The sequence below is a fragment of the Haliotis asinina genome, chromosome 16 (assembly GCF_037392515.1).
Source record: "Haliotis asinina isolate JCU_RB_2024 chromosome 16, JCU_Hal_asi_v2, whole genome shotgun sequence".
Taxonomy (NCBI): domain Eukaryota; kingdom Metazoa; phylum Mollusca; class Gastropoda; order Lepetellida; family Haliotidae; genus Haliotis; species Haliotis asinina.
The window spans coordinates 13,410,233-13,422,853 of record NC_090295.1 but is presented as its reverse complement, the minus strand read 5'-3'; the positions used below and the strand labels follow the sequence as shown (position 1 = coordinate 13,422,853).

General features: G+C 39.8%; 1 protein-coding gene across 1 annotated transcript in view; it reads right to left on the bottom strand.

Moving 5' to 3' along the window:
- LOC137268156 (uncharacterized) overlaps positions 1-12,621 on the bottom strand; it is a 41,708-nt gene that overhangs the window by 7,169 nt on the left and 21,918 nt on the right. The window contains exons 16-25 of the mRNA XM_067802685.1: positions 11,165-11,306; positions 10,622-10,733; positions 10,032-10,098; positions 9,405-9,487; positions 7,744-7,843; positions 7,438-7,568; positions 6,919-6,977; positions 2,890-6,295; positions 1,815-2,118; positions 1,462-1,566 (exon numbers count right to left, since the gene is read on the bottom strand). Of these exons, the coding sequence (XP_067658786.1) occupies positions 1,462-1,566; positions 1,815-2,118; positions 2,890-6,295; positions 6,919-6,977; positions 7,438-7,568; positions 7,744-7,843; positions 9,405-9,487; positions 10,032-10,098; positions 10,622-10,733; positions 11,165-11,306 (4,509 nt within the window). The remainder of the gene's footprint in view (positions 1-1,461; positions 1,567-1,814; positions 2,119-2,889; positions 6,296-6,918; positions 6,978-7,437; positions 7,569-7,743; positions 7,844-9,404; positions 9,488-10,031; positions 10,099-10,621; positions 10,734-11,164; positions 11,307-12,621) is intronic.

Here is a 12,621-nt window from a genome sequence, read left to right as displayed (position 1 = left end):
ACAGGACAAGTTAAATTGTAATACCTACGACTAGAGAATGGAAACTCGCATAATTATCGTGTTCTGTGTTTGTCTTGACACTTTATACAGCAGATGGAGTAATTAATGCGGTTTGTTTTAGTATCAACAAATGAGTGACACAAATGGCCATAGGCATAAAGTAGAGTAGCGAAAATTGCTGAGGTCAATGGCGCTTGTTCGGTAAAGGACGACAAGGCTGCACAATGATGGGGTAGTGCTGATACAGTCCAAATATGGCTAACAAAGCTTTATAGTATGGTTTGGGACTGCGTAATGCACTTATATAGACATGTTGGTATATTTAGAATGGGGTATCCCAGTACTGACCAAGACTTGCTGGCTTAACCATCTCATCGACGATATACACACAAGGTTTAAGGATGTGATGCCAGTTGCTTGTCCTCTCGTCAGTTTTCTTCTCTGCGTCTTTTGAAATATATTCATGGAACAGACGATCATAGAGGAAGTTTCCATTTCAAGGCATGCGCATAAAACTTGCTGTACTAGTGTAGCAATCACCAAATTGAGTAAACAATACGAAAATGGAATTTTGTTCGGTAAAAGCCACTTGTTCAGTAATACCTGACACCGCTCTAATTTACCAATATATCCGAATTAATGAACAAGCATTGTCACTAAGGTGACATAATCCCATGCAGCCAGTTATCAAATTAAAGCTAAAAAGGAATGAAAGTGAAGGTTGTATTTCAAGATGAAGTTACATGCCAACAAAAACATGACCTGTCAACCTCTCTTGATATCCTGATGTTTTGTTGTTCAAACACACATATCTTTTCAATACTCACTTTGACCTTCACATTAATATCATTGTGTACAAGATATGGAAAAATAGTAGTAAAGAAATTGCTTATTGGAAAACATTCACGTCTTTAAAGTCTATGAAGAAAATCCTGTGAACTGCTCTTGAGATATCTCACTGACAATATTTAACATGCTGAAATCTTAAAAGTTTCGCCATGACCTTGAAAATTAAGTGAAGGTCACTAAAATCGACTAGGCCCTAAAAAAAAAAGGTTGGAGTTCCATGTGAAGAACATCCAGGAAATGGTTCTTGAGATATCTCACTTACAAGTGTAATGCGGTAAAGTCCCCTTGTGACCTTGAAATGAATACATGTATTAAGGTCACCAAACCTGACTGGGACGTTTCTCATACTGTGATGATCCTATGTACCAAATATGAAAAGAATCTAGTTAACAGTTCTCAAAAAGTTCCCATTTGTATGTATGGACGGAGCCTAATACAATTTTCCCTGCCACATGTTTATAATAATTCTTTAGGCGCAACAACAATTTTGCAGCAACTCATGATCATTTGAAACATAAATAACTAGAACTGTGTTTGAAGGAGCTCCTACAAGTTCAGTGCTTCATGTTATTATGATAAATAACTTCTGTATTTTTAACAAAGATTCCTTACTGTCAATGATGTCATCATCTTCTTTGGTCTTCGGCTCATGAACATCACCCGATGCTGCTTTTCTGTCAGTTGCTTTGTCATGAAAGCTCTTGAACGTTGACAAGGCTACACATTGAAGGAAAGAGTACATTATTTAAGTTTCTACTGCAGTCTTTATTATTCAGTGCAGGTTATACTAGTTATTAGGTGTTTTCCCAAGCTGTTTCCAGGGGAAATAACACCAAACTGCTACTTACTGGCAAATCATATGTTCATGATATACTAACTTTTGAATGACAGCTTAAGACGTTTGTGAAACCCTGCAACCCTGGAAACAAGTTTCATGTGAATATCATGTACTAAGAAATAATTACATTGATGTGTGACTGAAACTCTTTGCACTGGAGTTACACAAGCTTTAGGTGGTGTTCTCGCAGTAGCTGATGTTCCAGTAGGCTGTGGCCATGGTGATGTGGCAGGTGGCTGTTGCCATGGTGATGTCACTGAGGCAGACGGCACCCTTCTAGTTCCCTTGTAAGGATGATGTACAAGTGATGCTGTTGGTGATCTGCTGTAAGTGGATGGTGTCACTTCAGGTAATGATCTGGATGACTTGTTTGAGCCTGTTTTTTCACCACCACAGAACCTTTCATTTTGCATCTTCCTGTACAATGCCAACTGAAAGATTGAACACATTCATTAACAGTAGATACTATTTCAGATGGCGTGCCAATATTTATATCTCTATTACTTGTTTCCGTGGCAGATGATGCATGAATTCTGTATATGAATAAGGTTTGTTTTACCGAGAATACCCCCTCACATATTACTGGCACAACCAGGATATGCCTCAAGGGGTTTGAACAGAATTGTATATGTTTCATCCCAACATGTCAAAACATTTTTCATGATTAATATCAGTCATGACCAGCATTTCCAAACTAAAGTTTGGCGAGGTGAAATAACGACTTATTGGTCTTTTGCTTTATTTTATCAATATCTTGTTGTTAAGCATAAAGAATACCATAAGTCCTGACAACTCATATTTTTGTTGGTGAAATTACTCCTAACCAATCAAAACCACATACTTCCTATATTAATAGACACTGAAAGAGTCAGGGACCAGAAGGAAGTTAAAGAGTAAAAGAGAGTTTGTTAGCAATTGAGATGTTCAGAATTTTCAAAACCCAAACTATGTGCAATGCTGGTCACTTCTTTGCAATTATTCATTCAGAAAATGAGCTTTATCATGCTAAAGAACAGCATGCATTTTCCTTAAAAGTATTCAGTGATATCTACAACTGTTAATTCCGAATGTGTCAGACATCATTGGAAGTTAATTATAAAAACTTGTAGAAAGTATTTCTAAGTATCAGATAGACATGACTTTGCATCCTATGAACATTTATGTGTACTTCAACCTGCAAAATTTTGTTTCAAGCCACTTACCTGATTAGCAATAGACTTTTCAGTTGTATTTCTTCCAATGGGTTTCCTTGGCAGACGGTCAAACTTATCATCTGTCTCATTTCTCCTAGAACTAGATCCAACACCAAAAACAGGACTACACACTTGCTCAGGGACAAGATTTAATGAATTCACATTTGTCTCCTTTGTCTGAAAGGGATCCTGTAAACTGGATTGAGATACAGCCTGCTGCTCCTCCAGCTGGAGAGTCCTGGCATAAGCTGCATCTGCAATCAAACTAGCTGAGACTCCTCCACCATCAGCCATGTTTCTCTGGAGCTCCTCCTCCTGAAGGATCCTGGCCAGCTCAGCATCAGAGTCCAAAGTGTTGGAGTCATGTCTTTCTGTTGCTCCATCTGCAGGTTGACAATCCTCAAACAGGGCTTTTCTCGAAGTTTTTACTTTCATGACATTCCTTTGTGATGCATAAACATTCTGACAATTAAGATCTGACATATCAGCACTGGAACTGGACATGAGATTTAAACTTGTAGCACTAGTATTAAATCTGTGGGTATCACATTTTGAAGCACTAAAATTTGAGTTGAGGTGTCTGATGTAAGCACTTGATGTTTGGTTGCACTTGACTTGGTCTCGTTTTGCCAATGACTCTTTAGGCAAACTTGAACAAATGCCAGAAGTTTTAGGTACCTTGCAATCTAAAGGCCAACAAAAATCGTGTGTGTCACATCTTCTTTTGTGTCTTAGTGACATTGCCTCCACTACCGGGACACATTTTCTCCCACTTTCCTTGTCAAACTGTTCCTGCAGCTGCCTGGCAAATTCCTCATCTGTCATAGCTTCAGTTTTAACCTCATCCAATGGCATTTGCACTGGATTTCTGTCACTTTTGACGCCATTTTCTGGTGATCTGTTAGCACCATGAACTTGGTCCCTGATATTCCCATGTGACCTTCCCCCACTCTGAGGAACAGACACAGACTTGTGAGTATCAGTGTGGTCATTGACCTCTGACCTTACTGATTGGGAAATCTGATTAGATTCCCATTCATGATTGTCTGGTAGTTTGACAGTACTTTGAACTTGGTCCCTAATTTCCCCATGTGACCTTCCCACACTCTGAGGAACAGACACAGACTTGTGAGTATCAGAATGGTCCATAGGGAGCTCCGACAATACTGACTGAGAAATCTGACTAGATGGACACTCACTACTATCCTCAAGTAACTGACCTTTATGTTTATCTGTCAAACATTCATCATCAGGTACCACACATTTAGCAGTGTAGTCAAAAATGCTCTTTTGTCCTTGACACTGTGAAGAAGTCTCAATAATCTCACAGTTCTCTGTGTGACCCATATCTTTAACACTTGACTCAACAATATCCTGACTGACACTTTCTGCAGTCTCAGTACCGTCCTGTGCTTCAATCCCACCAGAAAAAGCATCTTGATCTGTCGTAATGCTTTTCTCAGAGAATACACTATGGTCTGTGGGATAAGTCATCTCAGAATCGACATGGCTTACAACAGTCCTGCTGTTGCTTTCAACAAAACCATCACAATTTCTTGAAGAATTTCCACCAAGATTACTGAAAACTGAAACACCAGGTTCTGACGACATGTCTTCTGCAAAACAGTCAGATTTTGTGTTGTCTTCACCAATAATTGGACCAGATTCCACTTTTACAGACATACAGTCATTTGAATCACTGCATACATCAGTACGATATTGTGCACAAGTGTGCTCACTTGTCAGTGTGAGTGCAGTAGGACACCCCAAAGTGCTTACTGAAGCATCAGAACTGGCATCTCTTGAAGGACCTGAACAAGACAAACTTGATGACTCCTCAAATTCCTGTTTTCCCAAAAGGGAATATAAGGCCATATCCTTTCTTACATTCCTTCTATTAAGCAGAAGCTCCTCGTCTGAAATGGGAGCACATTTTGCAGCACTTGTGTCACTCTCAGATGACTCTTTCATGTGTCGACCACTTTGATGAACAACTGGTGACATATGCTTGTTTTGTTGTGTTTCAGATCCCAACTTGCTCCTAAGAAGTCTTGAAGTTCCATCATTACCAACTTTTGACTTCCCATATTCATCATCATTCTCCTGCTGAAGACGTCTTGCGAGTTCCTCAACTTTCAAAGTATCTGCACCATAACCAAGGTTATCAGCATCACTGATGGTGGCTGGACTGTTGGATTTATCTAAAGCGTGAGGTTGGACAGGAACTGTATCACTGTTGACAGTTATGCAGGATTCTGTGTCTAACAATGGTTTGCACACAGAACTGTTCATGCTTTGAACATGATCAGGGACATAACCATCTCTGTCACCCAGGTTCAGTCGTGGAATCTTTGATTCTGGTGATCTATGACCTGGAGCATACGGTCTCTTTGTTGGTGTCTTGAGAGGAAGAAATCCCTTGTCAGTGATACAGCTGGATTGTCTTGACAACACTTTGTTGACATTCATATCCGTCTGCTGTCTCATGCAGGTTAAGCCGACATCTTGAGAATCCCTATCTTGCTCTTCTTCACTCAAGATGTCAACGGACCTGTAATGTTTTCTTGACTCTGTAGGCAGACAAAACACAGAATCTGCTCGATCTAATTTGTTTGGTTCAGAATATTTACCAGTCACAGACTCAACTTGTTCTTTATTGTTTTCTGAGATTGGAAATGTTTTACAGATGCCAGTTGAATCCAGTTCAGGCTCTGAAACTGAAGATGGGTCTGTTTTCTTTAGGGAAGAAAGAGGTTTTGATGCTTTGGGCAGATTGGTAATTGAATACACTTCATTTCCATCATGATAACAATGTTTCACTAACAGTGGTGATGGATTGGTTTTGTTTTTGGAATCATCAGGTAGAGATTCTGATCCTTGACTTTGAATACACTCTTTCTGTAATACTGAATCATTTAAAGTTTTGGAACAAGGAAATTTCAATCCTTCTGGCAGCAGAGTACTTGAATCATCGCTGTTGCCACAGTTTTCCTTTAATACTAGAGATGAGTCAGTGTTGTTCTGGGGTTCTTTGTGGTCAGACAGGAAGTTACACACTTGGAGCTGGCTCTCCTCTTGAGAATCAAGAAGAATAACACAAGAATTCTGATATCCCTCATTGGCACACGGAATCTGGTCATCCTCTTGGGAGTCATCCAATATAACCAAGTCGCAGACTGACCCTCCACAAACAGTCAGAGACTCAGACCTGGTCTTTGGCACACCAACATCTTCTTCTTGAGAGTCAACAAGTTCAATTACTTCTGGTGAGGTCTGAGCAGAAGTAGTGAATTTCCCACTTGATAGTGTGTCATCGCTTTTTGTCAAAGTGGTCTGTACTTGTTGATCCATTTCTTGTGAATCAACCACAATTATTGGACGGATGGTGGCTGAAGGGTTTCTCTTCTGTTCATTACTGAAAGAGGAATCAATTGAGATTGTCAGAAAGTTTATGTGTCGAAGTTGTTTTCTGCTGCTAAGCAGTAGTGCAGCTAATACATAAAAATAATCATGTTTTGATCATGTCAATCCAGTGACGTTATGCATGATCTAACTACTCAGGACCATTGACACACCAACACTACAACGGAGTCTAGGATCTATATATCTATCAGTGAACTCATTCAGCAACCACAGGTTACAAGAGACAACAAGGCAATGAATTAAGAAAAGGGAGTGAGTGAGTATGGTTTTATGCCACTTGTAGCAATATTCCAGCACTATCACGACAGGGGACACCTGAAATGGGCTTCACACATTGTACCCATGTTAAGAAAAGAGAAAAATGGTGTCACTACATGCAAGATAACTTAAATGTCTTTTCTCTCATATTTGTTTCATGATCCATATAAGATATGCAAAAAGTAAATCAAAGATAAGAGTTCTATGTTGTATTAATGCAAATTTATTCGCCAATGGGCCTATCCTGAATGAACTGACTGATTGTCATATGAAATAACAAAAATTAGAATATCTCTTAAAATGGTGGATGCTGTGAAATAACCATTTCAAGAGATCTAGTGGTTCAAGTGAAGTTACCTTTTATGTAGTTGACCATGGTTGTAGGTAACGATTTCTTTCATACTTTCTTCTATGGCCTAAGAAGAGAATATCCATCAACAGATTACAATGATTAGATAGATCTGTATTCAAGCAGGATGTAGGCCTCTAGCCCATGTAAATTAACATGTAAAAATATCAGACAAAAAAACTGTTACAAATATATAAATAAACATGCTCAAATAATTCCATAAAATATGATTTACACTAGCAATCTGATTATATCTCTTTTTATTCCACTCATTGAAATGACAACTTCTCCACAAGATAGAACAACATCTCCTTTCTAAAACATTCTCCCAAAGAGGTCAGTGAATATGATGTGTTTGACACAAACAAAATCTGTTTTAGGCACATTTACTGCAGTGATTTAGTCACTGAACTTTTTGGTCGGATTTTTATATATATCCGGAAATTCTATTGGACAAAACATGTATAACCAAAACTAAACCAATATCGGTGAAATTTAATTACTTCATGTCCTGCTGTGCTACTCACCCTCTGCACCATGCACTCCTCTGTCTGGAGGTCTGCAGCAAAGTCCCCTGCCATCAGGCTGACCCTGGTGGTGCTGTCGTTGACCATCAGGCTGGCCCCTGAACAAGAACCTGCTCCACTGACCATAGTATCTGCTGGACAGATAGGAAGAGATAGATTATATTTGCCATAGGTCACTCTTGCACAGTCACACACAAACCTCACAAAAATTTTTGCATCTAAAGTTTCAGACGATACATTCGACCAAAGTTTGAATACAATGAATTATATTTGAGTTAGAAATAGAAATGTCAAAACTGCTCTTACCACATGTACCACTTCTACTTGAACTCTGATGAAATGCAGCTTGAATGTGACAAGTGTCCTCTCTGTCCTCTGACCTCACCACATACACACCAAAGAAGACCTACACATATGGGTAAGAGACTACTTCAATTTAATTTTCTTGGGAAAATGTTGTTAAATTGTTATCAAAATAGTGAGTGAATGAGTTTAGTTTTATGCCACAGTCAGCAATATTCCAGCTGTAAATAATCAAGTCTCTACCAGACAATCCAGTGTTTAACAGCATGAGCTACAATCTGTGTAATGGGGAACTGATGATAGCAAGACTGACTACCTGATCCCGATAGTCGCCTCTTACAACAAGAGTCATCAGAAGATGACATATCCCCCTGGCCCCAAAATATTTGAAAGGACAAATAATCTGAAGGTTACTTGATGTTTTTTCAGACTAAGTTTGAATTGTTTCCATGGAATTCATGAAAAATATAAATACCAAAGCTTTGCAAAATAGCAAAAGGCACCACCTTGTGGTCTGCCTCACATATCTGCCAAGTTTTGTTCAAAGATATTAAATAGTATTCGAGTTGTGCTCCGAAAACGAGGCCCTTTCCTCCATTTTGAGACTAAGTCTGAATTGTTCCCATGGAAACCCAGAAAATGATAAATCACAAAAACCTGTAAATAGCAAAAGGCACCACCTTGTGGTCTGCCTCACACATCTGCCAAGTTTTGCTCAAAGATAATAGTATTTGAGTTGTGCTCCGGAAGCGAGGCCCTTTCCTCCATTTTCAGACAAAGTCCAAATTGTTTCCATGGAACCCGAGAAAATGATAAATCACAAAATCCTGTAAATAGCAAAAGGCACCACTTTGGAGTCTGCTACACATATATAAAAAGTTCTGCAGAAAAATATTGAACGGTTTTTGAGTTCTGCTCCGGAAACAAAGCCCATCCCTCCATTTTGAGATGAAGTCCAAAACGTTTCCATGGAAACCGAGAAAATAAAAATCACAAAAATCTGTAAATAGCAAAAGGCACCACTTTAGGTTCTGACTGATATATCTACCAAGTTTGGCAGAAAAATATAGAACGGTATTTGAGTTCTGCTCCAGAAATGAAACATACCTCTCAGTTTTGAGACTATGTCCGAGACGTTTCCATGGAAACCAAGAAAATAATAAATCACAAAAACCTGTAAATAGCAAAAGGCACCACTTTAGGTTCTGATTGATGTATGTACCAGGTTCTGCAGAAAAATATTGAACAGTTTTTGAGTTCTGCTCCAGAAACGAAGCTCACCCCACTATTAGACTAACACCAAAATGTTCTGTGGGAAAACAAAAAAAAAAAAGTGCCAAAACTCTGTAAATAGCAAAAGGCACAACTGCAGGTTGAGATTATTATATCTATCATGTTTGGTCTAAAAACGTTGAATGGTTATGAATTGAGTTATGCTCCGGAAACAAAATGATTATGGACGGACGGACAGATGAGGCGTTGACTATATCCCCCCCGCATTACATGTAAGCAACTAGCACAGTCGTCTTTTGTGGCTGGCATGGGTTGCTGAAGACCTTTTCTTCCAAGGATCTTCACAGGTCAAAACATAAAATTACAGAAATGATATAATATGATTATCTCTATATAGCTGAATATATCATGGTAGAGCATGGTCTCATTACCTGTATATACAACTGCCAGTAGCTGAACACATCATAATGGATCATCTTTTCTTTCTGTGGCAAGAGGTGCAAGCTCACTTCATCTAAAATGATTAAAATAGGAAAACCTACATGCAAAAAAATGTACATCAAATGCAGAACACTGTTAATAAACCCTATAATTTGCATAATGTATTTAAATCCTACCTGACATCTATATTTATCATTTACCTTTATCTATTTATCAGCATAAATAGAGAATCTCACGCAAATGTCTTCTGATATCAGTTATGTTAACATAAGTTGATAAAGTTTACTTTTATCAATGAGTGTTGATATATTTGATACTAGACGACTCAAGGGTATGATTCCATTTATCATAAAAAATTACTCTTCAATCACTCTTCAAATCGTTTTCAATTAAAAAATGTCCATCTAAGAACATGGTACTGACATTTGGCTTGCAGTGAGATGATGTCATGACAGTGTGACATCATGAAGATCATAACGTCAGAACACTGTCAGAATATTTGTATATTATCTACTGTAACAACGATATTTCTCTGGAGATTTTGATCTCACACATGCACATCTCCTGTGGAACAAAGTCTAGGATGATAATACTAGAGGACAAAACAGAAATCTCACCACTGAGCTTGTTATCTGGTACATTAGCTACAAATTCACAACACTTGATCAGCAACCCGCTCCGTTGCTGAAAACAAACATGACCGAATTATACTGACCTGATCGGACATGGTGGACTATACAACTTTTGCGGTCAGAGTATTGATTAGAATGGTCCAAACAACATTATTGGTAAAGGGAGGAAATTGAGTTCAGCTTGTTTATTTATAAACAATTTATATATGCTGTTTAGTTGTTGCATAAAATGTGTGTGAGTGACATTAAAGACAAAAGCCTGCAGTTAACTGCAGAAATGCATGTCTCTTGTTAGTATGGGTGGTGGGGTAGCCTAGTGGTTAAACTGACACCTCACCTTACTGGATCACTGGCCTGTGAATTTAGCCAGGTCACTCACCTCATTCACATCAAAGACCAAGGTTCGACTCACCACATGGCCCCATTGTTCGAAGCCCTGTTTCAAGTATCCCGTGCCATGATATTGCTGGAATATTGCTAAATGTAGCGTAAACCTCACTCACTCACTTCCTTGTTAGAATAGGATTCCAGGTAAGTTGGGATAAGAAATAAGTACGAGTATATTACAACACTACCTTGTTATATATTTCCAGTCCTTCTACGACAAGGAGTTGGCATGGATCACGACTACCCAGTGTTGGACCAAAGTTAGCTTCACAGGTCTTCTTTAATGAGTCGTTTCCTGTACTGCTGCCAAAAATAGCAAATACTGGTGAAACAGAACAACTGACCATTTAAGAATACTGAATGTCAGCCATGCATCAAACATAGTGCCAAGAAAAAAACAACAGACAATCAAAAAACTTTGATAACAGTATTGATTTTCAGACACGAGGACAACAAAAAAAAATAAAATCTAACAATTTCAAGGGATACATGATATTAGGAGACTACTAAGATCTAAATAAACACTCCTCCTTTTAAAGTAACGTGTTATAACAGACAATTCAACCAATAAAAGTTGATGTTTACTATTATATTTTTGTAATTCAAATATAAGCCATGGTGTTATAGTATTCTGGAATGAAATATATATTAAGAAATGGAGGTACTTGGGTGAAAGACCCTATTGTATTCCTGTATCCTGAAATTGAAAATGGTTGATATAAGTTTGTCACCTTGAGATGCACTGTATGAGGTCCTGAGACAGCCACACATGAGATTTGCCCCTCGTCCTCCCATGTCGAACGGAGGGTTTGCGGTTGTTCTCAGTAATGTTTCTCTGTATATCAGCGAAAGTCATCTGCTTCTTAAACACTCCTGAATAAAGCATCATTGATCGTTACATCCATGACAAATGAAGACAGAGTAAAACAGTTAGTGAGGATGGATATGTGGGTGGGTGAGTGAGTGGAAGGAAAGAGGAGGGAGTTAATGAGAGTATTAGTGGGTGGGGGAATGAGTGGGTCACAAAGTGGGCTGGGCAGTGGGGCAGTGCATGAGTGAGTGGGTGGTTTGGTGGATGAATAAGTGGGTGGGAGTGGATCAGTGGATGGGTCGTGGATGAGTAAATGGGTGGGAGCTGATGAGTGAGTGGGTGGTTTGGTGGATGAATAAGTGAGTGGGAGAGGATGAGGGGGTGGGTGGTTTGGTAGATGAATAAGTGGGTGGGAGTGGATGAGTGGGTGGGCGGTGGATGAGTAAATGGGTGGGAGAGTGGATGAGTGAGTGGGTGGTTTGGTGGATGAATAAGTGTGTGTGTGTGTTTGGTTGGGGGGGGGGGGGGGGGTGAGAAAGAGTGGATGAGCGGGTGGGTGGTGGATGAGTAAATGGGTGGGTGAGTGGATGAGTAAGAGGATGGGTGAGTAAGCGAGTGACTGGGTGTGTAAGTAGATGGGTGAGCGTGTGGATGAACAAGTGATTGGGTGAGTGATTGGGTGAGTGAATGAGAGGATGAGAGGGTAAGTGGTTAGGCGGGTGCTAGTGTGAGAGAGTGGATAAGTGAGTGAGTGGGTGTTGAGGATAAGTGAGTGTATGAGTTGGTGAATATGACAATGAGTAACTGAGTGGTTGAGTGGATAAGTGAGTGGGTGGGTGGGTGAGTCAGTGATGGGTATGTGTTTGGGTGAGTGAGTAGGTTGAATGGGTGAGTTGTTAGGTAGCTGGTTGGGTGGATGGGTAGGAGAGTGAGTAGGTGAGTAGGTAGGTAGGTGGATGGGTGGGTAAGTGAGTGAGAAGCTGAGTGGGTGAGTGAGGGGTAGGTGGGTGGGTAGATGAGCGAGTAGGTGGATAGATGAATGAGCGAGATGATGGGGAGAGAGAGTTTAGTTTTACTTCGCACTCAGCAATTGTCCATCTATATGGCAACGGTCTGTAAATAATTGAATCTGGACCAGACAATCAAGTGATCAACATCATGAGCATCATTTCTGCGCAATAGGGAACCGATGATGTGTCAACCAAATGAGTGGGTAGATGAATGAGTGAGTGGGTGGGCAGATGGGTGGCTGAATGAGTGGGTAGGTGGGTGGGGAGTGAGTGGGTAGACAGGTGAAAGAGTGGGTAGGTGGATGGGTAGGTGGGTGAGAGGATGAGTGAGTGGGAAGGTGGGTGAGTCAGATGGGTGGGTGCATGG